General features: G+C 43.2%; 3 protein-coding genes across 6 annotated transcripts in view; 1 reads left to right on the forward strand and 2 right to left on the reverse strand.

The window, feature by feature from the left end:
- LOC136439714 (nucleosome-remodeling factor subunit BPTF-like) overlaps positions 1–13,864 on the reverse strand; it is a 31,035-nt gene extending 17,171 nt beyond the window's left edge. For 2 of the 3 annotated variants that reach the window (XM_066435258.1, XM_066435255.1), the window contains exons 1-7: positions 12,480–13,864; positions 8,231–8,436; positions 7,313–7,444; positions 6,999–7,153; positions 5,061–6,388; positions 3,583–3,709; positions 583–3,037 (exon numbers count right to left, since the gene is read on the reverse strand). In XM_066435258.1, coding sequence (XP_066291355.1) covers positions 583–3,037; positions 3,583–3,709; positions 5,061–6,388; positions 6,999–7,153; positions 7,313–7,444; positions 8,231–8,436; positions 12,480–13,705 — 5,629 coding nt within the window. In that variant the 5' untranslated portion in view covers positions 13,706–13,864. The remainder of the gene's footprint in view (positions 1–582; positions 3,038–3,582; positions 3,710–5,060; positions 6,389–6,998; positions 7,154–7,312; positions 7,445–8,230; positions 8,437–12,479) is intronic. The other variant, XM_066435257.1, reaches the window with a different exon arrangement.
- A 384-nt stretch (positions 13,865–14,248) lies between these two features.
- On the forward strand, positions 14,249–20,692 carry LOC136439750 (aminoacyl tRNA synthase complex-interacting multifunctional protein 2-like). The gene is made up of 5 exons (XM_066435313.1): positions 14,249–14,566; positions 17,548–17,718; positions 18,187–18,424; positions 18,970–19,383; positions 19,907–20,692. Exons 1-4 carry the CDS (start codon positions 14,426–14,428, stop codon positions 19,368–19,370), a joined length of 951 nt encoding a protein of 316 aa, XP_066291410.1. The 5' UTR covers positions 14,249–14,425; the 3' UTR covers positions 19,371–19,383; positions 19,907–20,692.
- LOC136439717 (malignant fibrous histiocytoma-amplified sequence 1 homolog) lies at positions 20,057–26,309 on the reverse strand. Of its 2 annotated transcripts, none has more exons than XM_066435265.1 (5): positions 26,121–26,309; positions 22,795–25,247; positions 22,507–22,581; positions 21,858–21,965; positions 20,057–21,627 (listed from the first exon to the last, which is right to left on the reverse strand). In XM_066435265.1, exons 2-5 carry the CDS (start codon positions 25,106–25,108, stop codon positions 21,329–21,331), a joined length of 2,796 nt encoding a protein of 931 aa, XP_066291362.1. In that variant the 5' UTR covers positions 25,109–25,247; positions 26,121–26,309; the 3' UTR covers positions 20,057–21,328. The 2 variants fall into 2 exon arrangements, with proteins under 2 accessions (XP_066291362.1, XP_066291360.1); XM_066435263.1 differs by having other exon boundaries at positions 26,027–26,309.
- Positions 26,310–27,891: the final 1,582 nt, after the last annotated feature.

Here is a 27,891-nt window from a genome sequence, read left to right on the forward strand (position 1 = left end):
GTTGCCCAACCCATACTATCATTAGTTGGACCTGGCGACACAATATCACCCCAGACCAGGTTAGACTTGGCCCATACTGGCCTGATAGTGGACAGACAATGATCCACCCTAATGAATGCCATGCAAATGAGTAGAAAATTAGTCCTTCCATTCAGTTGAATACACTTGCATAATCACCAGATTTCTAGTACAATGGGCGGGCTTGAGTTCAATGGGCTTGGTGATTAGAGGTGTCATTGCCCACTGTGACAGGAACAATTAGCCCACAATTGTTTGTAAAAACCCAGGTGAACTCAATAATGCTGGATATGTACTGACCTAGGAGTACATCGTTCACATGCATTTTCAATCAATCATATCTAAAGTTGTGAACATCGCTGACTAATAATTTTTACATGACTACATTCATGATGAAGAGAGCTTTCAGCTTATACCACACTTATAGGCACAAATCTGATATTGCTGAAGATTCCAAATTGCTTCTGGATTTCCCAATTTGAACTGACCAGTGTTATATATACTTAAAGGTGCATTTTGAGTTAGATGTTGCAGGATGGGAAAACAGATAGCTGAACACAATACCTTTTTGAGAAGGTGTGTTGATCGGACATATGATCTTCCTCACACAGTAGTCTGACCGCAGACCGAATGTCCCCACGTCTCTTCTCTTGGTGATTTCTGTCGTCGTGATTTCCGTTTCTGTCGTAATCGTGTTGGACGTTCCCGTCGGTGGCTTGATGCTCATGTCCTCCCAACGCAAACACGCCCACAGGACTCGTATCAGCGAAGCCACAGACGACAGCGAACGCAATATCTGCACGTGGTACCGCCAAGCAAGCCGGAAGGTGGGCCTTGGAGCTAAATAAGGCCAATGGGCACCAACCATTTTGGCATCATACTTGAAGCATGCAACTTCTTTATTTGCTCCTCGCCTAGCCAGCTTCCTGAGCTCTTGAGGTGGGAGTATGAATATGCTCTTCTTCCCTACTCGAGTGGAGAACTTATTACTACTTGGCAGTAACACCTTCTGACTCTTCTTCTTCTTGACTCTGGTAAACTTTGCGAGGTACACCTTTCCTGTGGTCGAGTATGTTACATGGCCATCGGACTTCGTAACGGTGAGAGATGCTTGAGAAGTAGCAACACTCGACGCACATTTACTCAATACTTTGGAATTAGTTTCAGTTTTTGTGGAATTGACAGCAGCAGCTACTGTGCTACTAACAGTTGCTGTTTGAGCAACAGTGCTCGACTGCTGAGTCCTTACAACTGTGTGGGTGGAATTTTGAGTTGTGGTCTTCACAACGGACTTGGTTACAGTGTGAACTGTTCTTACTACACCCTCACTGCTTGCTACAGTTGTCACCGTACTACTTACCCCATTGCCCAATGGAAGAGACTTTGCTGTGTTTGTTGTTGCTGTGGCAGATATAGGGGGAACAGTGGCAGCTGTAGTTTTGGTCTTTGCTGGACTAGCGGAGCCAACACAATTTGTTAGTGGTGGTTGGACTCTCTCTGTAACAGAGGTCGATGACTGCGTGCTTGCCTGCTGCGTTTTGTTTGTTAATGAGTTGTCGTCATTTCCCCCACATCCCTGGACAGTACCGACTGGACTGCCACAATTGCTGCCTTGTGGCAAGGCTGAAGTTGGTCCCACATTGGTGCTTGGCACATTCCTAGGCACGGCATTTGTACCCTGTGTGGCCACCCCTGTGCAGGGGGTCTGTGCAGTGCTACAGGCTGCCGGGACCTGCCCTTTAGACTGACTAACAATGCTGGACAACAGCGACGACGCTCCACTCACAGGGAGCTGGGCACCCCTGGAGGACACCATACCATCCAAAATGGACCCATTCGGAACACCTTTTCTGCCACAAGTTGCATCAGGGTCTGTGTTTGTGTCTGTGTTTGTATCTGCTTTCCCTGATACAGCTGAGAGGAGCTGCTTAGTCCTTTCAGGTGAGACTATCTTGTCAGCCTCGACATTACTTCCTGCTCTGTGTCTCTGCCACCTACACGTAGTAGAGTAGCAGGACCCTGCACCTGACAAACAGGAGGGAGAGTAACACCGATGACACCCTGCCTCTTTGGAAACCATACTGTTCATCTGAGACTGAGAAGAGTTCAGTTCTCCATTTGCGATGGGTTCGGGAATTCCGAGGAAGTTTTTAAATGCACTTTCATAGGTCTTGGGTTCAGCTTCAGGGCTCACATGCCCGGACTTGTCAGCTGGCTTCTCTGGGGAACTGGCCAGGGTGGGAGCTGCTTTTACAGCAGGTTGTGCAGGTAATGGTTTGGCAACCTTGGCCGACAACGCAGGCAAGGTAAGCGATGCAGTTGACGTGGTGACAGCAGCAGGCGAGGTCACTGTTTTGGCAACAGACGCTTTGTTCCCTGTCGTGGACTGTGCTGCTCTGGCAGCTACACTTCCCTCCTTTTTCACCTCAACCTTTTGTCCTTCAACCTTACCGCCTTGTGGCCCTGAGGACAGAATCTGCCTCTGTTCAAGGTCAAACTGTTTCTCTCTTCTGTCCAGAAAGCCGTCCAGTTTGGTTGGCTTCAGCTTTTTGTACAGTAAGTGCTTTTTCAACCCTTCGCTTACATTGATTGTCTCGATTCCTAGACCCTTTTCCCAATAGTCTGCTTTCCGCTTCAACCCCTTTGAACCCGGAGTCTCAACTTTGACCTTTGCTTTCTCTTTCCTTTTGGCAGAGGACTCGTGATCAACTTCCATATTCTCCTCCTTCACAGGTGTGCCTGTGACATCCAAGTCCATTGGTTCCTCTCCAGCTTTAGGTTTCTGTTTGACAGGAGAGATCTCTGGTTCTTCAACTTTGACCTTAGCGTCCAGGCAGTTTTCTGCTGCCTCCGCCTCCTTGATGGCAGATTCTGAGACAGGATCCTTGATGCCCGGGAGAGGTTTGGTTGTGTCTGGGACAGGGAGGGCTGGCTGGAACTGTGGTGTCCTGGTGGAGCTTAACCACATCCAGCCCCCCATACCTGTGATTCGATACTCCTCTCCCTTCAGCTTCCACACCTGCAAAGATAGATATGCACAAAATGATACAAATATACCAGACTCACCAGACACATGATGGCTAGGTATCTGCTAAAATAGGAAATAGACACGGACACACCTTGTCAATGAGCAAGAAAACCAGTATCTAACAATTAAAATTTAAGAATAAAATAAGAATTAGCAAAACATATCTACATGGTGTACCATTTAGAAAACACTGGACACACACAATGATTTTAAAATCATGACTTTTTGTCCACGTTATGTGCATAAGGATATATATGTGCATTCTTTCACTTTTTTTCAGCATTTAGTTACATACAATAAGGGTTCATCTAAATCAGGAAAGAGGGGCGCTGCACCCTCTTGTTTCAGCCCAGCGCCCCCTTGTCAAATTCAGATTTTAGCTTAAGATCCAGCATACAGCATTTCCTCAGTGATTGATTCTTCCATAAATATATAGAATTCGCTCCCTTGCCTATGTATGCTCCCTCTTATTTAATTTTTCTAGAAAAACCCCTGATATACATAATACATCTTGGGTCTCAGTGTTATGACCTCACCTGATGTTTCAGTGGGATGGTGTATTTCACATAGACTGGATTTTCAACTTCTTCCTCCTCAAACAACTTTCCCTGGTCCTTCTTCTTCTTCTTGTCATCCTTCTCCAGGGCTGTAACTCGCTGCAACCTGATGGTAAATTATTTGTGAACAAATGAATGCACAAGGAAAAAACAAGGAGGGAAATGTTTCAAGACATTTTGAAAGATAACGGGGGGTGCCCAACCATCGGACGTTTTTTTACGCGCTGGAACTCACGGCGCTCCATTGCTGGTTGCCAGAGAGTGGTCAGGTTTTAATGAATGAATTTTGAACACATTCATCTAAAGACCATACTTGGACAAGAAATGTATTCATACTGTTCATGGGCCCTTCATGCTCCGCGTTACATGCGGAAGACGCTGTGAGACATTTTCACGAATGTACCTTCTGATTTAGTGCTACGCCAGATAGTGTGCCTAACTTAGTACGCTTTGGTAATTTTGCTCTCTTCGGAAGTTGGTGATGAAGTTAGGGAAATGTAAATAAGGCTTGAAGTCTGCTATATTCTAGCTTTCTTTTGACCGGAAAATTTTGACTGTGTGCACTTCTAACGTCATGTGAGAAGGGCTATATCTAGCGCATCCCAGCTCATGTTCCCACGGGAAATAGGCTACTACGCGGCCCGACGTACGTATTGAATGCGGCCCGACTTACGAAATCATTACGAAAAAACGACACCGCTTACATCAACAATACTCCGTCTACTTATTGGGAAACATCTTCGCCATCTCTGTATTCAGTTTCCTTTTCATAGACGGTACCAATCACATGTTAGAGCGTAACAAAACTGTGCGTTGAATCATCCCGCCACCATCGCGGTCCAAAAAAATGGCGGGAAAACAACGTCGTCAGACGACAGCAATGTTTACGTTGTTTTTCTTTGGTCGGTTTTCTTCTCAACAAACACCTAATGACCCAATTTCTTAGTGTTTTATGAAATTATTTTTCTTATGTGTATGATAGCTGTGTGACCTATGTATCTGCTTGGCACAGGTCGTATATTTAGGTGCCGGGCCGTCTAGCTACGCAGTGACCCTCTACTCAGCCTTGCCATCATTATTGTCAAAATACTACTTTTCGACAAAAAAAGAAATGAATATGTACACATATGTTTTGAATGTAAATGACAATTATGTGCATGAACTTGGGTTATTTACCTTCCTTATCAGCATAGTCATTGGACACAAACACGGCGTACTTATGCAAAATAAGATCAGTAAAAAATCCGTGCGATGTTCGGGCGCGTGCGAGGTTCGGGCGGCCCCCGTTATATGATCTATACTGCATATGAAAGTTAAAGCCTGTTATACAAATTATTGCACAACAAATGAATGCACAAGAGAAAAAAAACAAGGACAGAAATGTTTCAAGACATTTTGAAAGATATATGATCTATACTGCATATCAAAGTTAAAGCCTGTTATACAAATTATTTTACCTGACATGCCCCAGGGAGTCCCTCCATACATTCAGCAGTACACATGGCTTCACCACGCTCTCAAAGATGGACAGGGCAAGGGCAAACTCCTTGGGAGCAGTGCACATGTGGACCGCCTTGATCCAGTTGGTGCGGAACGTGGCCCAGTGCGGGTGCAGGAAGGGCTTGGGAATGGCGTTCTCCAGGTGAACCAGGGTCAGACGGAGGGTGGAGACCGTCAGGGCCTTGTTGCCGTGCACCGTGCCCTGCCACTTGAACTCCTGTTGGGTGTTGAGGCAGAACTTATGTGTGAGACCCCGGCGCCTGTCTCTGTCCTCTGCGTGTTGGTGCTTGTTGAGCGCCAGCTGGTTGGACGTGTACTGGTTCACGTACATGCGGAACTTGCCCTCCTGACCTAAGCGGAACAGGTTGGGTTTGGACAAGTGGCTGACCATGCTCGAACCCTTCCCGTCGATCTGCTTGATTTCTCCCTGTGCGTTGATGACCAAGATGGAGTCCTTTCCTCCGCCCTTGCCTGTTAAGTTGGCCGTGCTGGCGACGGGAGCGGCAGCCAACCGCTGGCTGAGCTTACTTTCCGGGTTCTGCAAGCGAGTGACCATGCGGGTTTTAGGTGGGCTAGAGCCGGTGGAACTCGATGTTGTGTCTGCATCAGAACTTGTGGTGACTGTGGTGGAAGTAGGTTGAGAAGAGGAGGATGTCTGGGTACCGTTGGTGGGCACCGAGCCGCCGGTTGTTGTTGTAAGTGTAGTTGAAGAGGTGCTGCTGGCTGCTGAAGCAGATGTACTGCTGGTACTGGTGCCTTTAGGGAGGATGGCATACGTAACTTTGGTCCCGTCCTTGTTCATGACAATAACAGTTGCCTTAGGCTGGACTGGTTGGCTGGGGTCCGATGCAGCTGTTGACGCCAGGGCAGAAGTTACGGCTACAGAGTTAGATGAAGAGGCCGTACCAGAGGTACCCTTGTCATCTGAGCTGTTTTCAGTGACATCCAGCTGTCTCTCCTTGACATCACTGCGTATAGACTGTAAGCTAACTACAGTGGGGCCACTGGACACTTCCTCCTTTTCCTCAGCTGTCTTCTCAGGTGAAGGTTCCTTCTTGTCCAAGACCTTTTCTGTTGAAGACAACGTTGAGTCGCCATCCTGCTGCTGCTCAACTTTGGTCTCCTCCACTTTGGTAACCGTGGTAACCGTGGTGGTGACAGACTGGGTGACCTGTACGACACTGGAGGTGACAGTGCCATCTTCTTGGTTAGACTCTGCTACTTCCATTTTAGTTGTCTCCGATGATGTGGATGTGGTAGTAGTAGTCTCTTCTGTGGTGGTCTGCTAGTTAAAAAGAAATAAAGAAAGAATTCTATAGTTTTGATTCAGAAAATCTTTCTGTCCAACAACTTTTCAAATGCAATCAATTAAGTGCATACAAAGATTTCAAAAAACAAAGTAGCATACAGTACTGCACTATTCAACAGGTACAAACATTTTGATGGGTGAAGCTAGAAGCTGTTCTTCCATGACAAGTTGTCTTGATTTATAGAGAAAAGGATGATTATGTATGTCTAATATACAATGCATGTCTCCAGAAAAGTGTAACCTACTAATGAGTATCTAATACCAGCTCAGAAAAGGACAAGAAATAGCCATGCCTTTTAAGTATCAGACTTTTCAACCTAGGATTGATGTGTTCAAAAATTCGTATTTTCCTAAAACAATCGTAGAGTGGAACTCATTGCAACCAAGTACCGTGGAAGCATCCTCATTAGACAGCTTTAAACAATGCATTCTGTTAGATATGCGAAGGTTAGATGGGACACGTCGTTCGGCGTAATATAACCAGCTGCTGCTGCGCCTCGTGCCTGCGAAGCTGGTGTGTTATGCCAATGGCGGTTATACCGGCTATATAGATACAGATACCTAAATTGTGCTGTCGATTCCTTACCTGTGCGACAGTTGTAACTTCACTTGGTGCAGGTGCAGGCTGCAATGCAGTGTCCCCTGGCTGTGTTACAGCTGCTACAGGTGCTAAAGGTCCCAACTGGTGAGTCTCCCCGCTCACAGGTGCAGTCATCTTGGCCAGCTGCTCCAAACTGGAGGCTATTACAGAGAGAACATGGTATAGATATTGGTCACTGTTAAGTGCATTCCAAAGGTCCAAATCAAACCTTTTCTTTCAACCATTTTTTAACTTAAGATTTAGAACAACGAACTTCTCAAGTAGATATTCAATCTTATGAAAATTTGTAGCACTCTTACCGATCTGATGAGCTCTGAATTCTTCCTCCCTCTTTCTCATCTCTTCCTGTCTTTTTAAAGCCTCTTCCTCCTCTTTCTTTCTCTTCTCCTCCTCCAGTTTGCGCTTCTCTTCAAGGCGCTTCTCAATTTCCTCTGTTGAAGTAAAATGACATGTTAAGCAATAAGACTCTTGGAGAAACAAAGCACATGGCGCGAAATACATATTTGGGAATATGGTGGAACTACCGGTAACCTACATGTACATGTAAACCTTTAGGTGAACAAAACGAATTTTAGGTGCACAACATAAGATCAAGTAGGATGTCAGCAAAAAGTAATATGTACATGTATATGTACGTACAAACTGTTTTGCCTCTCTTAAGAACCTCAATCTGAAATTCTGCAGCAAACTTAAAAATATCAAACAAGTAATACATCAAAGTACAACAAAGTTTATATTGCTTTTTCTGATACTTTCAAGAATATTCTGCATACTAGTGTACAATAGTACCTCTACCCTATAGCCTACAAAACTATGTAGGTACACCTAGTCAAAAATTAGGTGCATAGCTCTAAATGTGAATGCACAAAAGTGCACATACACCCAGTATTTTGAGCCCTGAAGCCTATTTGTGCAAGAATTTAAAGTGTTAAAAGTCTGCCTGCCTACTGCCTACGTGCTCAGGCCAGAAACTGGCCCCTTGCTTTCCAGGAGGATCCTCCAAGCAGTCTTGTCCCCTGCCCTAGCCTCTGCTTCCCGACTGTTTAAACCCGTGTCCTTCACAATTGTTAAAAGTCTACAAACGTATATATATATCTTAAACTAACATTAACATTCAAGTTTAGCCAGGATATAGCCTTATCAAAACTAAGCATCAACTATTCATCTACCCTCATATCAAATCTTTATTTGCCTTTTTTTTGCCTTCCGATACATACCATTGGACGATTGGATGATGGAGCGCTGGTTTCCTCGTGCCTCATTGGTCAGTCTCTCCGTCACGTCCATGTGCTTGACCAGCTCGTCCTTGGTCTCCTCTACGGCCATACACAGGTCCCTCTCATAGTTCTGAGTGTCCAGGGTCTCCAGCAGTTCCTGCAGCTGCAGCTTGGTGCTGTAGTACCAGGTCTCTGTGTCGCTCTCCCTGCAGATTCAAATGGATTCAATCAGTCAACAGTTCATCTACATTCGCTTATTACGATACCCTAGGCCTTTAGAAGTTTAGTTGTATCACATAACAACTAATCTACGAGGTTCATCATTCATATAAACATACAGATTGCAAGATTAAAAGGAACACATATATTATACATAATCATAACATAAGATATGGACTGTTAACTTATGAACAACTGGTGGATAGCCTTTTTGAAGTTATATGGAGCGGTCAGTGACTTGATGTTGGGTGGCAGGGTGTTACATACATGACGTATACAGATTGATGGCACAGTAGAGAAAGATTCACCTTTTGCTGTTTGTTTTTGGTTAAGGTAGTTTAAAACTGTAGATACATGTATTGGATAATCAGTGGGTGAATATGTGTGGGTTGAATGGACAGGAACAAGGGAACTGTAAATGTTTGGGGGTTCATTTTATGTTTGCATGTTATGTGCATTTATAATCACATGTACATATTATTAGTACAAAATAGCAACGGCCATCTCTGTCATGCCACCATAGAATTGGTCTTTACAAATCTGCATTCGCCCAGGCGCGGGATTGATCACAATTCATGAAGCCTGGGTAGTGGTATGAACGGTCTGAATCTGGCTCCGAAGGGGGGGTTTCCAGAAATTCTGCAAAATCCACCGTCTGAATCTGATGTGGATTCCACAGATCCAATCGGGATCGATCCCATGCCCATGTAAATCAAATATTCACAAAGCCTGGTATGAACAGGGTCTTACGTGTACATTGTACCTCATGTTTAAACAGCAGATGTGTATCTTATACACATACAAGTACTTGATAATGAATTTTCAAATCAAAGTGTGCTACAGTTTGAAACAAGTGTCAGGAGTTTTCTTTTAAATATTCTGATAACCTTATAATACACCAAGCTTAACAATTGATCATCAATACCTAAATAAGTCATATAAGTATAACTAGCATCCAATACATAATGATATTCATGCAATTTACTTCATGTCAAATCACTAATGACATTATTCTATATATGCTGTTGTCATTTCTAGGCTAACCAAACCACATTTTTCACTTATATTTATTGAAGCATGTGAACATATCCTTTCGACCACACCCCTAATTTATTCCAAAATCATGTGAACCAAAACTAACTCAATCACAGACTACCACACAATGCCTTCCGCATCACCTGCATACCATTCAGAAAGTCATCATGTGTATGGCAGGAATGCCAATATGTACTGATGACACACATTATGGATAGGAGGAATGACAATATCTGCCAGTCACGTTATGTGAACACATCATGTTTCTAATTGACATTACGTGACATACATTGTCAAATGCATGCTACAGTACACCCTGCTGTATATAGATATGCAGACAATAAAATGATTATAAAAAAATTGAAAATTTTTCCCTTCCCTTAGATGTTGAGCATAGCAATATATCAATATTCAATCCGTGGTACTTGCATTTCTTTCAATGTATCAATTTTAAAAAAATAATCCAGTTAAAGTAGTTGCATTCTACAACAAAAAATTCATAATCAAAGTTAGCACAATGTGTTTTCCTAATATCACATTGGCCCAGAGAATGATGTTATAGAAAACCCCTCAAACAACTTCAAAATCATGGCTGAACAGTGAACATTTTCATATGCCAAATAGCTGTTACTCAAGCAACTGGATATGGTTTTGGAAAAATCATAATATTATCCAGTTGCTTGAGTGACTGCTTTTTGCCAAATCTTATTACCAAGATGTCTAACCTTCATGGAGGTATTTATGTACAATGTACCTGACCTACACATGTACATAATACATGTATTGGAAACATCTACATTGCTAGTACGTGTACTCCCAAATAGCCACGGGATTGAGGTCCCTGGCTAAGGCAGGCAGGCCTCCAGCCTGGCATGGAACGACTCAACGGTGGGAGCTGTCGCAACCGTGCCAGGCAGGGTATTCCACCGGGGGGTAGTACAGGGAAAGAATAAGTGTTTTCTATGTGTATCGGTTCTTGCGTGAAACATTCTGGACACTATCTAATGTACGGAAGAACAACAGACAAAATTGGCTTTATTCCAATCAAATACTGCAGCGAATTTGCTGGAGCCAAAATGAAACAAATCATCAATTTGCATCAGGATGTGGTAGTACATGTACTTTAGAATATACATTGTAACACTAGCAGATGGTTGAGCCATGTCAGCATGTATGCCTTGCTGGTCTAGATGGTTAAGATCTTGTTCTTTACTATTTAGGTCATTGCCAAATTCCCTTGTGGAGTAGAGACTACAACAATAAATGAGCAATATACTTATCAAAGGATAATTTTGCCTTCCTTGAACCATATGCTTCATGTACATAAAGTATTTGTCATATAAATAGATGTTTCTTTATCAAATACTACATGTAGTATCATTCTACGTACCTGTATTGTAGTACAATAAAAAGCAATCACATACTCCAGATCCATCTTGAGACTAGAAATCTCAAAAACCACTTTGTGTTCTAAACTGGCATCCCACACACCTGAGCTTCATGGCAAATATCATATGTCTTTTTAATAGTCACGAAAGTACAAGCATCATCTTCATGTAAAGATATCAATTTCCATTGCAGCCCTGCTGTCAGACAAGTACGCTGCTATGCCAAAGCAAACATTACCGGCAGGAGTGTCATAATCCTATTATTCCTCATCATCCCCTGAGCGTAAAGGTTATTCCGTAAGATGTTAGCAGGAGGGGCATTCAAGGGAATCTTCATGTTTCCCTCCCATATTTCAGTTGTTTTGAGTATTGCTTTTCCTATATCCAAGTTTTTCTATAAGCCAAAAAATTACTAAACCTCATCAGCACTGTCTTTTTTTAAATCCATCATTTTTTTTCAATAGCCATGATTTAGCCTGCTTTAACACCATCTCTGGCTCTAGTCTAAAGTAGTTGAAGATCCACATATACATGCATATGTACAAAACCAACAGTCACACCCATAGATGCATTTCTAGCTTTCCTTTTCCAAAGATAATGTCAGAGGTTGGACAAGCCGTAGCCTGATTTCAATCAAGCCTCCTGTAACGGCTTGCCGCCCTGTAACCACCTTGCCGTCTAGGGAGGGGACAGAACCCCCCCCCCCCCCCCCGGACAGCTGGAGTTTGCGTTATATAGACTAGACAACCTGTTGATCAGACTACATAAATTATGTTAATGAGGTGATATGAAAACTAAACTTCCTAACAGGTTATCACTTTTCACACTTGTGCTGTTCCACAACACATGACATGTCTTTCTAGATGAAATATTAAAATGCATCCTACATAGTATTATACGAGGTGTTAATCTTTCTAATCTGGATTTATGTTAATTTGTAAAAATTGTTGGCATTCTTTAGTCTCAAGAGACTAATAAGGAACTTTAAACCAGTACTGTCAAACTACGTCCCTAATACCATGTGCTGTCGCCTCAGGATATAAAAATCTTTCCCTTTAGGCTTTACGCATCACGGTCACCTGAAGCCGAAGGTGACACCGGAACTCTAGCTGCATCTGACAACTCCTGCCCACTCTATCACTCAGTCTTTGCTCTCGCAGTTTCGTCAGAACTATGCAGATTATTGTAATGGGGGATTCTCAGACTTGACTTGTATGATTTAATGTTACCATGGCCTTGTAAATGCACACATGTAGTTGCTGAGGCAAAGTCCTGGCCATGAGACATCTTGCAAACACAACTGGACTATTCCACTGAAATATTCAACAGGGGTGGTCAAGGAAACTCCAACTACAGCTATACTATAGTGTGAATCATCTGAAAACTGGAGTTTTGAAAGTATTATTTGATTTTTAAATTTTTGTGCATCAATGAAGATTTATTGCCACCTGGAGACATAAAAGAAGTATGAGTATACCTGTTTGCTTCGGCATGGTACTCTGTAGATGCATAGAACACACGTCACCTTTAATGCTTTATTCCTGCAAAATAATATAACCATAAATTGCTGCTGTAGCTAGTATTCAATATGATCAAACTGTACTTACACCACCACACGTCTGCACAGGAACCAGTACTTTCGTCCATGGCGATCGTACCCTAGCGGCTCCTGGCGGCTCATCTGGCCCGTTTTCTCCGCTTCCAGGACGCAGTCGGTGACACCGCCCACCTGATGGGCAACGCAGACTTCACACAGCCAATCATCTTCTGGCACCTCTTCTAGCGGTGGCCGCACACATTCCAGATGGTATACAGCTGAGCACGTCTCGCAGCACAGGAGGTCACCCAGTTTGTGACACACCCGACAATGGTCGTCATACTGGACTGTACCCTCTGTGTAAATATAGTCACGGATAGCATTGGACACAAGCACTTGGTCAGTGAGGAGGCGGAGCACCTTTAGCTTGTCATCTAATGGTACATACGGCCAGTCTGGACCACTGCAAGAGGGCAAGACATCCCGAAACTCTTTGTCGCTCTCCACATAACAGCGTACTAGCTCTGGCCACGTCATAGCATCAAGATAGTACATTTTTATATTGATGCTGTCTTTTAGGTCGTGAGGACCGAAAGTCGTGCTGTTCTGTTCGTCCTCGCGAATCAGCGCCTTGAGCAATGCTATGTGGATTTCGGCGATGAGACTGCACTGCTCTTGGCTGAGAAGTGCAGCACAGAAATCTTCAAACCTGAATGGCGACACTCTGAGGATGATCCTGAAGTGCCTGATGACCTCATAGACGGCGATGGCGTCCATCAGGTGTTCTGTGGGTAGGAGGAGGTCCTCCCCTGACTTGGGGATCGTCAGGGGCGGAACCTCGCGTTCATCATCGAACACCACGGGCGATTTGGGGCGGGGGTGACGGATGTACCTTCGCTTGGAGCTGCTGACCGTGCTGAAGCTACTCTCGGAGTAGACACTCAGGGCTGACTCGGACTCTGCATAGTCGGACTCGTCCGACTCTTCCTCTGACAGGTCGTCGCTCACATCGTCCACATCTTCCTCCCCCTCGTCATGACCACCCACCACTTTCATCACCTCGTGGATGAGCTGCTTGCTCCGCTGTGCCGCCTCCCGGGCCCGGCTCCGCATCTCCCGTGAGGGGGTCCTGGAGGATCCCGAGTGCACAGGCGTGCTGGACCGGGAACTTGCCGGCGTCCCGCCACTGCTGCCCGCATCTCCGCCACCGCCGCCACGGCCACTTCTGAACCGTTTCACTCGGCTATCGATTGAGACAAAGGGACTTTTGGGCGGCCGCCCCCTGCCACGCTTCATTTCGGACCCAGATTTGAACCGTACCAGCTAAACCTCGGTTGTGCAGAGGGTCCCTGTGTCCGATTGTTTACTGTCCTGCTGTCGTCTATCTGCCGTTTTCACGCTCTGTTTTTCCGTCCTCCATATTGGAACTGTAGCAAGCCGCCATTTCTGAAATGATTTGATCACGTGACCTAAAAGCGCCAGAATCCAGGAAATGCTGAGGTTTTCTGAACCGTCTGACGATGACCTTGAACGCCACATCTACACTCTAACTACTCATCATTTCAAAATTCCCAAAACTTTGACACTTTGGCAAAAATTAGACAATTATGAAAAATAACATATTGTTATTCGTGAATAGTTACGGTAGCGATGATTGGTCCAAATAGCCTGCTCGACATCGCCACCGGCGCTGGCTTCTAGCTGCGTCCCTCAGTTTAATACACAGATATAAACTTATCCAGCCATCGAAATAGACTAAATTGATTAATTTGATATCATTCAATATGTAAAGTATTCATGAAATGTAAAACATCCCCCAAAATCTTGGTCTCCGCAATTCTTCGGCGGGTACAAATGAACCAATCAGAGCACACGTTACTACCGCTTTCTCAGGAGCACGCTTATCCTAATACCATATACTCACGCGAGATTTTTCGAGAGTTGAAGTAAGTGTCGACCTTTGACCTTTCAGCCACGTTTCTGTCAGACCAAGTAGGGCAGCGGGGGAACAGAAGTATGAGCGGAATTCCTATGTACAAAGCGACACCGTACTACAAATTAGACGATTTGAACAACATAGAGCTCCCAAAGTGCATGTACAAGATGAAGAATGTGCACAAAGAACGAGAAGACGGCCCGCAAAGTGTCCAGAGAGGGGTATGTATCCTGGTCAGATGCCGGCTTCTCATGTTACAGCTGCTGGCTGGTACATACATGTATAAAATGGGCTAACATTTATGTGATGCAAGATTTGAAACAGTGTTGTAAGAGCGCTGCAGCCTAACTGTGGTTGTAACACGACCATAATTTTTACAAAAATTCTGGAAAAGTGTCTGTATGATTATAAATGTTGTTTGTATTTAAGGCATCCAGAGCAATTTATGTGGCTTGAAAACTAGAAATATTCTAGCTGCTGTAATCTTTATGAATATTGACATTTAATACCACTGTTTACCACATTTGCGTGATAATTACATGTTAAAAGCACTCAAAAGCTGCACGAAAATAAGCTACACAGTTATCCCTTGAGTTTCACGCGCCTACAAATGTAGTGTAATTAGACTGAAACAGAACGCAAACCATTTTTCGACGGTAATGGACCGATCCCGTCAAACACCATATAGAACCCCCTGCTAGGAGTTATATGCAAATTGTAGTTGTCATCATAGCATACTGATTTTTACTGATACTAAATGCACATGTAGCTTTCTATATGCAGGCTACCTTAACAGTTTTGAATTTGATGCTTGCTGAAATTCCATCAAGTTCATGATCATTGCACTCTGTCAATGACAATGTTCTGTTTGATATTCCCTGTACCACAGCCCAAACCCAACAGAAAGCACAAGGCAGACAGTATTGCCCCAAATAAGAAAATTATGTACGTTGCAGAGTTGACATGGACAAAGACTATGACAGTGCCCTTAATGGTACAATTTTTCCTATTGGAAATACAGTGTTTCTTGCAAGTCACTTTGGTGTTTGCCATTGTTTCTGCATTGGAATTTGAATTTGTAAGAAATAGCTATCAGCTTTTTTGCCTAGCAGCATGTTGTACTGATGATGATGTCAATATTTCATTGTGGCTGTTTTAGAGATGGCAGTAGTGCACATGGTCTTTGTCCAGTAGATCTAGCCTGCTCAATATACTGTACTGAACTAGAGCTGTGTACCTAAAAAAATTTTAGGTACAGGTACAGGTACCGGTACAGAGGTTCAGGTACAGGTCCGGACCTGAATCTGTACCTGAACTACTAGTTAAAATTATGGTCGATCTTAAACAATGAAAGAAGCATGTTTGAACGGCACAAGTGCTAAGACAAGTTTGTAGTGCCTCCACTACATTTAACCACGGCATTGCAATGTTTACATTTTGCTGTGTTTCCGACAGTTTCCCCCATGCTCTTTGTCATATGTTCCCAAACTTTGGAACGGGCATGTCAAATTACCAGTCTGATCAGGCTAGCATGAAAACAAAACTGACAGGTAATGAATACAGTAGAATGCAGCTACCCTACTAATAGACCAATCAAACCACAGAAAAATGATTGCATCAGGCCGGTAACTGATTTCAACCAATCATATCGCTAAGTGCTGGCGGCAACTTGTTACAGTTATGGGCCGCGGCATGATAGTAGGCGGTATCAGTTTCACTTTCAGTTCTCACAAAGTCACCAATCCCCAACATCAAAAGAAACCTCACTTATAGCACAAGTGTTTAAACAAGTAAATTGTCTGATAATACAGAAGGGAAAAAATATACATTGTGGGAGATGTAGTGCATAATTTTCTTAGTATGGGTGAGAAATCCCAAGCCGTTTGTGCTTCAATGTTGCCTTTTGTGAAACAAAAGCACTGATTAGTTCCTCAGAGTCAGCCACAGAACCCGGCGCCGGTGTGTCTGGGGAGGCGTGGCCATGGTCTCAGAGCATGGGCCACGTGTGTTTATTTTGGGTGTTGCCAGGGAGAACTGGGCTTGCTGGAGTCTGGGGAGGTCTGGGAGGCGTGGTCAACGATTTAGCTCACGTGCCACATATGTTACTGTTGCCTGGGAGTTGGGTATACTGTTTGCAGGGGGAGCAGTGTGTTTTTGCACACTGCTTTAAAACTTTTTGTGACAATTACAATATCTAGATTATGACTCACTGTTGTCTATGCATGTCTACAAAGTAATCTACTATATTGAAGTGCATTGTGCACTTATACAATTCTGATGTTGGAACATTATTTACAGTACAAAGAGATGTTTACCCTACTAAGTAACTTGAACTGTTCCGGGAATTCCCGAGAAACACAGTGGGGCTGGAACGTGATGAATGGGCATGAATGGGCACTTGTCGGGGACGCAAGTGTTGCTTTGTGAATGGAATTATACCCCACTCCCTGTTTTAAATGTTATTATTCTTGAGGTAGGCACTAGCAATGTTGTGGTCTGTTCCAAGAAGTATATATGCATGTATAAACAGTGTAACAGTGTAAGTATATGTTTGATTTTGGCCAGTATCGGTACAGTACCGATATTACAACTTCCGGTATTTTTGGACCTGTACCTGATTGATAATACCGATACTGTATCGGTACTGTGTACCGGTACACAGCTCTATACTGAACAGTACTGTCAAACTTGTTAGTATCAGTATTTTTTAGGCATTAGCACTGTTACTTGTTAAAGAAAGAAGTTTGCTTACTACATTTTGTACATGTATATCTTGCTGTACAGTTCTCAATATGCTAGTACATGTATATTAATATAGGTATGTCAGATTCAAAGACCTTTCAAGTTGAAATGAGATTTGTCGTATGTGTATGTACAGATGCCTTCATGTGTGGCTGCCATATTTTTGAATTACGGAAATTGCTGTGTTGACAATCACATGTACATTTGTGCCAGTGCTTGTTACTAGTAAATTACAGTCTGAACTGGTTTGTTAATTACAGTATTTACAGTGCTATTAGCACCTTGTTTAGCATCGTTAAAGAGTTGCATGGCAATTATACCTACTACCTGCATGGATTTTAATGGCCCTTCAACTGTTCAAGAGCATGTTATGGTTACTAATCAAGTCCACAGAAAACTGCTCCATGCACTTAGGGTTTGATCTAGCTTAACAGTGGCCATATATTTCTATCTACTGCAGGGCTCTAGCGGCAGCCAAGCACTTGATGCCTTGGAACAGAGGCAGGAGAACATCCTGAGAGAGCTGGACGCCCTGCAGGCAGAAGTAGCTGCGATGATGCAGCACCTGCCAGCATCTGTAAAGCAGCAGGGGTCAGCAACTGCCTCAGGTGCTACTTGCGGACAAGCACAAGTAAGGAAACTGTACCATAAGATTTAGATGTATTCATTGAATTTGTACCTGTAGAGAAGATTGTGAAATATATTGAAGTTCACTTTCTTCCCTATTTGTTCATATGTACAATGTATACATGTTGTATTTGTGCATTTCCTTGTATGCTTAATGTTTAGTAGGTTGACCACATGTACACAGACACACTACTAGTAATACAGTGTAAGATTCCAACATACAGATACATCTGCAAATGTTTTACTTTTGAATGAAATGAGGTTCAAACGATATTCCATTTTTTGACTGTGACACATCATCATCATCATCATCATATTGGACTGTGACACAACCAAATGTAATGTGATCAACAAAAAGTGCGGTGTTGAAAATCATTTGTAAGTATGCAGATGACCAAGTCTTGTAGTTGTATGTAGAAGTAAGATTGTGTTATCCCTGCTGTAGACTTAACTGTACCTTTTAATGTTCTAGCTGGAAGGTCCTGTACGAGACATTGTCATCAACGCCAGCCCCAGCTCCCCTCCCCTCTCCCTGTTCATCCTGTACGAGCTACTGAAGCAACAGTTCAGGTGCTTTGGTTCCGTCCATGTCCACTCCTCTGTGGAGAACGTGCCCGAGGGCCTGTGTAAGTGTCTGGGCAACGGCATCAGGAGTGACCTGAGGAACAGAACGGACTTCCAACTGGCCATCACTCTGATTTGGAAAGATGGTGAGAGTCTCACGTAACGATGCTGACAATTTTATCATTATTGCTTGATCCTTAAATGTTGTAGAATGGAACTCGTTGCCACCAATTACTGTAGAAGCATCCCCATTTGGTGCTTTTAAACAGTGCTTGCAGCTAGATGTGCAAAGGTTAGGTGTGAGTCCTGTGTGACAGGTCGTTAATGTAATATAACCAGCTGCTGGCGCGCCATGTGCCTGCAAAACTGGTCTCCTACGCTGAAGGGCAGTTATGCTGGCTAGATACTAATAGATACAGATACAGATCCTGTAGAAATTTTGGGAAGTGGGCTTCTTCTCATTTTGTTACTGTTATACATGTATGTGCATGTTGAGGTTATAAAAGCACAGCAATGTACCATTTTGAATAAACACGGCTCCCTCTAGGTCTAGCTGTAAGCTTAGCAATGTAGTGTATGTGGCGCTGTAGCTGATGCAATGGACTACGTACATGTAGTTAATGTGGTGTCTTGCTAGGGGCCTTGCAGTCAATGTTTATGAAATATTTCATTGCTATCTTTATTTTTTCAGTCAAACCTTCTCCACAAATGATGATGAGTGCTGCATACCAGACCCCTATCCATGGAGAGTCTAACGTAGCAAGATATCTGGGTCGAATCCTCCAGCCTAGCTACGACGCCCAAGATCCCGTCACCGCCACCGAAATCGACACTTGGGTCGACATGGCCGGCACGCAAGTGCTGCTGGGTAACAACAAGGAGAGGGCAGCGTCCCTGAGGTCGTTGAACTCTCGGCTGGGGAAGCACGATTGGTTGGTTGGGAGTGGGTTAACCTTAGCTGACATGGTGATGTGGTCAGCCCTGCACCAGACAGGCCAGGCTGCAGGAGTGCCAGCTAATGTTAAAAGGTGGATGCAGGCTTGTAATGATCAGCCAGCCTTCCAGTCTGCACTGAAGCTTACTCAGTCATAACAGGCTCTGCAAGGTAGTCTCCAAGCAGACCTACGGGTTGGCAAAGACCGTATCCAACAGGCAGAAGGAGTTTTTATAGCCAACCCAAGTCTCATAGCCAACCCAAGGTCTGCCACAACTCAAACAGGGCAGAGCATTTCTATTCAATAAAGGCGTCGCTGCCCCTCCTCGTTGTAATGCTAACAGCCGTACGAATGTCCGGGGTACTAATCTTTTTATGACCGATATCTGGGACAAGCGCAGTCACCCGCGCACGTCCCAGTGGGAGGTTCGCGCCTTGTAAGCCGTTGGGTCTCAGTTGGAGACTAGCCAGGCCGACCTGGCGCGGCCCTGCACGCCCGTGCGGGCGGAGAGTAATCAACTCATAAACACAAGCAGTTTGAATAGGTAACAATTAGATGTTAATAGCCTTTGTTCAGACCGACTTCTGGCAGACCTTGGGTTGGCTATGAGACTTGGGTTGGCTATAAAAACTCCTTCTGCCTGTTGGATACGGTCTTTGCCAACCCGTAGGTCTGCTTGGAGACTACTGCAAGGTTCCATGTGTTAGATTTTGGACCCCAACATATATCTGCCTCCAAAAGTTTCCTTGCACATCTGTTAACAAAGAATTACAAGATAACTATGGATAAACAAGTTACCATTGCCATAGTAACTAATCATTGAAAAAAAGAGGCCTTTTACAATTGAGCATTTACATACTGCAATGAATCCATAGAAGAAGACATTTTGGCAAAAGTGTCCCAAAGCTACCAAGCCACTTTTATCAAACATGTAGGTAAATTTACAATTGAAGTAACAATACAGTCAGACTGTGCCAATGGTTGCTATATTACTTTAGAGTCACTTGATTCCAATGTGAAAAGTCTCCGAAAGGAAAATAGTTAGAGTCTGAAATTTGGGATTTGGACCACTTGTCATGTGTGCAGCAATAAAAGCTTTAGCAGAAGTTTGTTATTTGGGGTCCTGAAATCTCAGCTACCTGTCCCTGTGATCCATTGTGTTAGTAAGCAAAGGTTGTGAGCTTGTGGTACAACTGGAGGGATGAAATTCAATCTTTTGTTGGATCAGGTCTTCTTCATCAAAGTATCATATTGCTTTCACATGATCGTGATTCCAAGCAAATACTTTTGTATTGTAAATTCTCTTCTCTGTGAACAAAGTACCAAAATGTTACAGATGTTTTGTAATATTTATTAGATAATAAGATCAGGCTTATGTGAGGTTGCATGCACTTCCTGAACTACAACATAAGAGTGGTGACTGCTTTGTTTATTAGGGATAGAAGAAAAGAATAAAGTTACAATCTCAGAGCTTCCGAATTACTTGTGTTGTCTTTGCAGCAGCTTTTGTGCGTTAACAAATAGAACATAATCATAGATGCTGTTGTGCAATAGAACACAGGAATACTTAAATACAAAATTTCTACAGCTCCAGTATTACTTTCTCACTTTGTAAGTAATAATAATATTACCCTAATATGTACATATTAATACATGATTATTGGGCTATTGCAAGTCCTGATAAGGTGCCTTACTACTATAGTGCAACACTTTAACCCCCACATTCCACATTCAATATTTTCTTCCTAACTTTTCCACCAGTGATGATTGTACACTCCACTAAAGCCATCCAATAATGTGAAATTTTAGGCAAGTTGAGGCATGTTCTACATGCAGTATTCACAGTTGAATATTGAACATAAATGACTTTTGATGAGCTAGATTGGGACATACCAAGTTAAACTGGCCCAATTATGATGCTGTGTTCTTATACATTTGCATAAATTACTAAATTTGCATGTATTCCTGTAACTACTGCAACATGGTGAACATGCATGAATAACTGGTAACAGTTACCTTTTCATTGCAGATTGCAGCATACGTCTAAATGTATATGGTATATCTATACTATACATATATACAGTTTAACACTTTGCACTGTCACCAACGATTTCCTTAAACTGGTTTCTTTACTGGGCAGGCATTTCTCTCGAGCTCATCTGCAATTGAATTTTCCTGAACAGTAGTATCTCTAAGAGCTAAAATCAGGGTTGACATTGTGCCAGACTGTCCTGCCTTCCTTTCCCAACACTTCAACATCTGATACTTCATCTCATTCAGATCTCCGCCATGTTGCACTTCTATTGCCTCAATGTCACCTTCCTCCAAACCAAGGACACGTCCAAGGGGCCGCCATTTTGTTCTGGACAACTTCTGAGACACCAGCTGTACACACCCATTGCTGATTGGTTGATCTGAAATGACATTTATTAATGAGTAAGGTGATTTCTTGTTGGGAAGTGTCTGGCAGAATTCTGGATTATGGCGTATTTTAGAATAATTTTTGAACATTGTGAAGTAAGAAACAAAAGTTAGCTTCTTAACACTCAACAATGGCAAATCCCAGAAGAAACATAACATTGTAGTAAAGATATTAGGACAACTCTGCTTACTTGTACACTTGAAGTATCTACTATTACCCCACCTGTAGGACTTGAGGGAGGGTATACAAGGTTGACGTCCACCATTTCACCGGTTGTTGGGCAACGTAGAGACTGAGTGCCTGCAGGTGCTGAACAGTAAAGGACCTCACCTGCACAAGGAAAAGTTTGATAGTTTGCAACATTGTGTTCTGTAGTATTCTGGGGGTCATGTCTGTTTCTTTGCATGTATTCTTTGCATGTATCCTTAATGATGATTTAGACTTATTCTTACAATTTGTTTTTGTTAGCATTTTGATCCTAAGGGCCTGCCCATCCACCTGGAACCCCGTCCACCCTGCCGAGCAGCATATTCAGGTACTGAAGTTAGAATACAAATCAGGCTGTTATTGTTTTTGTTCACCTTGTACTAAGTTGTAGCGCCTACTGGAACATACTAGTAAGGTATCAAGTTTCCTTCATTTGCTAGCCCTTCCCCCTTAACGTGAACCTTCATGAACACGGTATCCCCGTTTAATGTCCTTTCTGAAAGATGGGTGCAACCCCAACCGAGCTGCCCTTCCCAGGATTTAAACCTGGGTCTCCCAGTTAGCTAATTGGAACCAGTATCTCAAGTGAAAGGCTGCTACCAGATGGGACATCCCTACAAACCAGTCTAAAAGTGTACTAAAGGTACAAATGATACTGTCTTACCACTAAAGTATCCTGGCTTCTCTGTGCAGGTCTTCACGCAGTGGGCACAGCAGATGAATGGCTCAGAGTACAAACCTGTGCAAGATACAGACAGTGTACAAACATTCATTCAAAGAAAGATTTCAGATGTGTTGACATTTTTTTAATGAGTAATGTGTGAGATTGGAGAAGACAATATCCTTCCTGTCTTCTGCCAGGTCATCTTCACCTGTATATGCATTTTAACTTGCATGACAGATATCTTGAGAAAAGGTCATTCATAGAGTAGCCATGAACAATTGATAATACCTGGCCATTCTTTCAGCAGAGTGTGCAGCTCCCTGACAATGCTCTTGACTGTTGTCCACACTGCTGTCAGTCTCTCTCTTGGTCCCCTTCCAGTGACATGTAAAGAAGAAGCTCCACCTTCCTCTTTATGTTCCATCATGATAGCAACTCTCATGTCAGTTTTGCTGAAGGCATACATGCCATTTTCCCAAGCTTGTCTGTAGATGAGATGCCTTGTTGAGAGTACAGACCATCGCTCAAATAAACCCCAGGGGCTTGGCATTGCCATTTCACACACAAGTTCAATGTGTTCCTCATCTTCCTGTGGACATGTTGGCCATTGTAGGTCGGTGGGTTTCAACCTTCTGAGGTACCAAGGGAAATGGTACATTCTGCCTGGTGTACTGTATGCCCTGGCAGGAGAGTTTTCGTCAGGCACAGGTAGGATGTGGCAGATGCCAAAGTTCAGCATCAGTGCTAGCAACAGTTCCAGTCCCTCTTTACTCTGCCCTGTGTGTTCTTTCAGTAATGTGGAGACAACTTTGTGCGGAAGAATTGCCCTATGAGTGAAGCCGTCATCAATCGTCTGCCGTCCTACTGCTGTTAGCCATGACATCTTGAAATACTCTGCCTTCATCTCGGCATGGTCTTTAAGGAGGGCCTTGAAGATTTCAATGAGGCGGGTCGGATTAAGGAAGACAAACCCAGGCAAGGCTTCATAGTAAAGGACAGCTCCGGTTCTGTGAAGGTAGTTCAGAGAATTTATCAGGGAGGACTGGGTGAGGAGTCCTGCACTCTTTCCCATCTTCATGCAGGACTCTAATGTTATGTACAGTGGACAGTTTGTCTCGGTACGCTTTGCACTGAGCAACTTCTCCAGGATGACCCAGCTACGGGGTAGTTTTCTTCTCAGCTCTGGGAAGTAGTGGCTATCACATGCCATGGCAACAATCTCATCCTTCAAGGCTTCTATGCCATCTAGTCCTGAGGCAGAACTGACAGGAATCACAGTTTGTGCAATACGGAGCTTCTGATAGGCTGTTTTCTTTGCCTTTTCCAGCCTTTCATTCAGTTCGTGAAAACTTGTTTCCATATTGCAGGGGTTTGTCCTTTCAGCTGGAGAGGCCATACTGTGCTCAAGTTTCTCTATTATAGCCTGCAGTGTGGCATCTCTGTCAGCTTGGTAAGTTGCAATCTGATCACTGATCAGAGAAGACTTTGCCTCTACTTCTTCCAATGACATCTTGTCAATGTGAGTTCCAACAATTCGGACAATGGCTCCAGGCACACGTACTGCAAGCATGTCCAGCCACCTCCCAATCTCCACCTGAAATCTGCTTTCATCATAGCCACTGAGATCAACCACCAAAAGGTGGAGTGCACTGTTTGTCAGAAACAACTGGTGGGTCAAGAAATATGCCTCATGACCCCCAAAGTCATAAACATTGATTTTAATCTCATCACCAGTGTCCCAGGGTGTGATCTCAATGCCATGAGTCCTGCTCAGCACATCTACGAGTTGAGACTTGTTCAGTACGAGAGCATTCTTGAGACTTGTTTTACCGCCGCAGGTCTCGCCAACAATTAGCATCTTAAGACAGGGGTCGACTGAGTCTTCTGCTGTGCCGAGCTGATCTTGGTAATCTGCGATGGCCTGCATACCTTGACTACACACCTCGAAGGGAGGCTGCACTAAAGGGTTGCCATATAGGCTCACCTCCACCCCACACATTTCTGTACCAAAGCCATCAGGTAACACTTGAATTTGATTCATGGCAAAGTCAATAAGTTTGAGCTTCCTCAGCCTACAAACTGAATCTGGAAGGCACTTTATTTGGTTGTTCCAACCACGGAGCATGGTGAGGTTCTCTAGGCATCCAATATCTTCAGATAGCTCAGTTAATTGGTTTTCTGAGATATGGAGGTCAACGATACTTGTGATATGGAATATTTGATTCGGGAGTTTGGTCAGTTCATTTTTGTGGAGGAAGAGCACCTTAAGGTTATGAAGCTGTCCAATCCTTGGTGATACATGTCTTAGTTTGTTCTGTGAGAGGTACAGGTGTTCCAATGAAGTCAGTTCACATACAACCTCAGGAAACTCTTCAAACTGGTTGAAGTCCAACCATAGATATTTCAACTTAGCCAGTCTTGAAATGCCTTCAGGCAAAGTCCTCAGCTTGTTAAAGGAAAGTTTTAGAACCTCAATTTCTGTGCACTGCAGAACTGTTGGTGGGATGTGGTCTAAATCTTTCCCAGTCAGGTCTAGTTCCAGGAGATTTGTTTCCTGGTTTTGAACTGGGGAGAATTCTTCCATAGGAGATTCCTGATCCATGCTTTGCTATGTTCTTTCAGCCTGTCTGTATATGATGCTGGTCAAGTCACTTCACATGACACCATAATGTATGAGATATTTGATTTAGTCAGTAGTTCTTGGAGTTCCTCTTTTGACATCACGGCTGAATTGTGAATCACTGAAAAAACATGTACAAAGAGGCAATCAAGAAATGACTCAGATTGACTTTATGCAACATGTCATGTAGACAATTTGGTGATACAAGCAAATTACATGGCAAGTGAATCATCATAGAAACTGTGGGCTTGGCACACAGAGGAAGTCAAGGGGAGAATACAGGTCGAAGGAAACTGAAATGATGTCACTAATGCCAGATGGATTGTCAATGAGATCTTTTTATGTTGTCTTCTACGTTCTGTCCCAGTCTAAGCATCACAAGCAGTGTAGGTTTGTCAATCACATACATGTACTTGTCATTAGGGGATCATAAAGGTTTGGAATTTATCAACAAGACTTTATAGTTCATTATAATCATGGCATATAATGTTATGATTTGTTTTGTTTTCATTTTTGCTTCATAGCAGACATGTACTCTGTGCTGCAATCAATGTTCATATTTTACTTATGCCACGCTTACTATCATGTTTTACAAAACAATCGCAAATACATGGCTATCGAAATATACTTATCCTTCAAAACAATTACTTCATTCAGAACTATACATGTATGACTCATGCACCGAAACCCTACAAAATCACACTTATTTTACACCCATTTCCTCCCGGACTGTGTGCCGAGTTTTGAATACGTTAATACAGTATGCCAACTACTTACCGTCGTTCAGACGGTTACCGTTAATTAATGATCTTCCGCATTGACGATATTCCTTATCTCGGCTTAAGTTACCCAGTAGCCACGTCCATTCACCTAATTGTACACACATACATACTTTAATACATGGACTTGCGAAGCTGCTGTTGTCAAACACCACACAAAGGTTACGGACTGAGTAAATATTAAGGCACAGACGCTGAAACTTGAGTTGAGTTACCTGGGAGGCAGTCCGTGTATAAACACTGTTGACATGTGATGTTGTACAGTTTAACTCCAGGATCTGTGCCCGTGTTGATTAAGACTGTAACACAACTGGTCCGAAAGTGAAACAGCAATGATTCTGGGAAATACCCACCAGATACAGTTCTGACTTCTGTGCCGGCGGGTATTTCCGTGTCACGTCATCTTTAACAATGAATAGGGTCAAACCAACGGCATACAGAAAGAGGGAATTTTTGATCATAACTCATTATCTACTACAGAATGATATAATCGTTCTTTTTTGATCTTGTATAAATCGTTGCATAAGTTGTGATCATGATGGACAAGGCGACATGAAAGTTTTAAGAAGTTGTAACGTTACATGCGAGCATTTCTATTTTTCTCGCAAAGGCACCGAAAGAGTATTGGACAATCAAATTTTATTCACACATTGCTTCTCGGGTTTGCTAGCATTTTATCCATAATAAAATACTTTGACGGTGTGTTTGATGTCCCAGTCAGAGGCGAGGGGAAATATGACATGAGGAGTGATAAATATAGCATATTGAACATGTCCCCTTCACGTTTGTGCATTTGACTGGTCCATCGGCTACTGCATACTGTAAATACATGTACATCGCGTAACCCGGAAGAACCTGTAGACTGAGGAACTAGGATGTAACGTTACTAGTACAGCGGAAGGTCCCTGTCTGAGTTGGGTGGACCTGTCACTTGAAAATGTATATTTGTATGTTGTATACGGATCGAAATCCCCTCCCCTCCGTACCCACTGAGCCTTTCCTTTCCTACTCCTCCTTGGTAACTACGTTTGCATGTCATGCATGTGTATGTCGCAAGAAGGCGTATTCAACGCGTCTCACTTGCCAACAAATACAGAAAGTCACCAATCCGTCATTACCTGCACATGCTAAGTCTTTTAAAACAATGTGCCATCATAGCTAATAGCTTTTGCCGTTTTTTTACTACTAAATAGCATAAAGTCGTGGATTAATTCGGCACTGCACTTTTCATAATCTGCCTACTATTGATACTATGATGAAATATTTAGTAGTGTTTCTGTTGTTACAGGTAGGTAGACTAGGTAACATATAATCCATCTTGAAGTTTTTGTGCTGATAAATTACTCCTTACCTGTGAACGATTTTCGAAATCATCCCTAAATTTTTGTTTCTCCTTCCATGCAAGGTTATGAATTTAGAAATAACCACATCACATACCAACACTTTGTGTCTTTGTTAGTGACTTGATATCTATGTGGGTCAGCCTTCAGTACTTTGTTTAGTAGTAGATTTGTTTTACCAGAGGGTAAAGGTCACGCGTGGTTGTTATCATAGTCTTCTCCCACGCTGTCCCACCACGGTACAACATTACACATCCACAGCCTACCAGTTCGAATAGATCCTATTTGAATCACTTCACAGGTAAGTTTACTTGGATTTGTAGATATATGTGTATCTGGTTTTGTTCATAAGTACGTTTACACCTGTGTATGTGAGGCTATGGGGCTCTATGAACTACATGGCGCCAAAGGAAAGGTTGGCATTCTCTCTAGCCTCCACCAGGCCCCGCTGATCGCTGGGGAAATAGTAGAAATTAGCCAAATAGAGTGAATTGTATGAAGGGAGTCGGCTACGGAGAGAGGGTCCAATATGTGCCTGCGAATGAAACCCTCCATGGCCAAACTCCTCTGGCAAACAGTGATTTTCCCCATAGCCGGCCGGTTAGTCTGGTAGAGACTACATTCTCTCTACATGCTCTTGTATACA

This window comes from Branchiostoma lanceolatum, chromosome 8 (assembly GCF_035083965.1).
Source record: "Branchiostoma lanceolatum isolate klBraLanc5 chromosome 8, klBraLanc5.hap2, whole genome shotgun sequence".
Classification (NCBI taxonomy): Eukaryota; Metazoa; Chordata; class Leptocardii; order Amphioxiformes; family Branchiostomatidae; genus Branchiostoma; species Branchiostoma lanceolatum.

What these genes read in the sequence shown, in the direction of transcription:
- LOC136439750 (XM_066435313.1), top strand. Translation starts at nt 14,426, where the DNA reads ATGAGCGGAATTCCTATGTACAAAGCGACACCGTACTACAAATTAGAC. An exon ending in CGCAAAGTGTCCAGAGAGGG is followed by an intron (nt 14,567 to 17,547) that starts GTATGTATCCTG and finishes TATCTACTGCAG; the next exon opens with GGCTCTAGCGGCAGCCAAGC. An exon ending in CTACTTGCGGACAAGCACAA is followed by an intron (nt 17,719 to 18,186) that starts GTAAGGAAACTG and finishes TTAATGTTCTAG; the next exon opens with CTGGAAGGTCCTGTACGAGA.
- LOC136439717 (XM_066435265.1), bottom strand. Translation starts at nt 25,108, where the DNA reads ATGGATCAGGAATCTCCTATGGAAGAATTCTCCCCAGTTCAAAACCAG. An exon ending in TCTGCTGAAAGAATGGCCAG is followed by an intron (nt 22,582 to 22,794) that starts GTATTATCAATT and finishes TATCTTGCACAG; the next exon opens with GTTTGTACTCTGAGCCATTC. An exon ending in CCCTCCCTCAAGTCCTACAG is followed by an intron (nt 21,628 to 21,857) that starts GTGGGGTAATAG and finishes ATGTCATTTCAG; the next exon opens with ATCAACCAATCAGCAATGGG.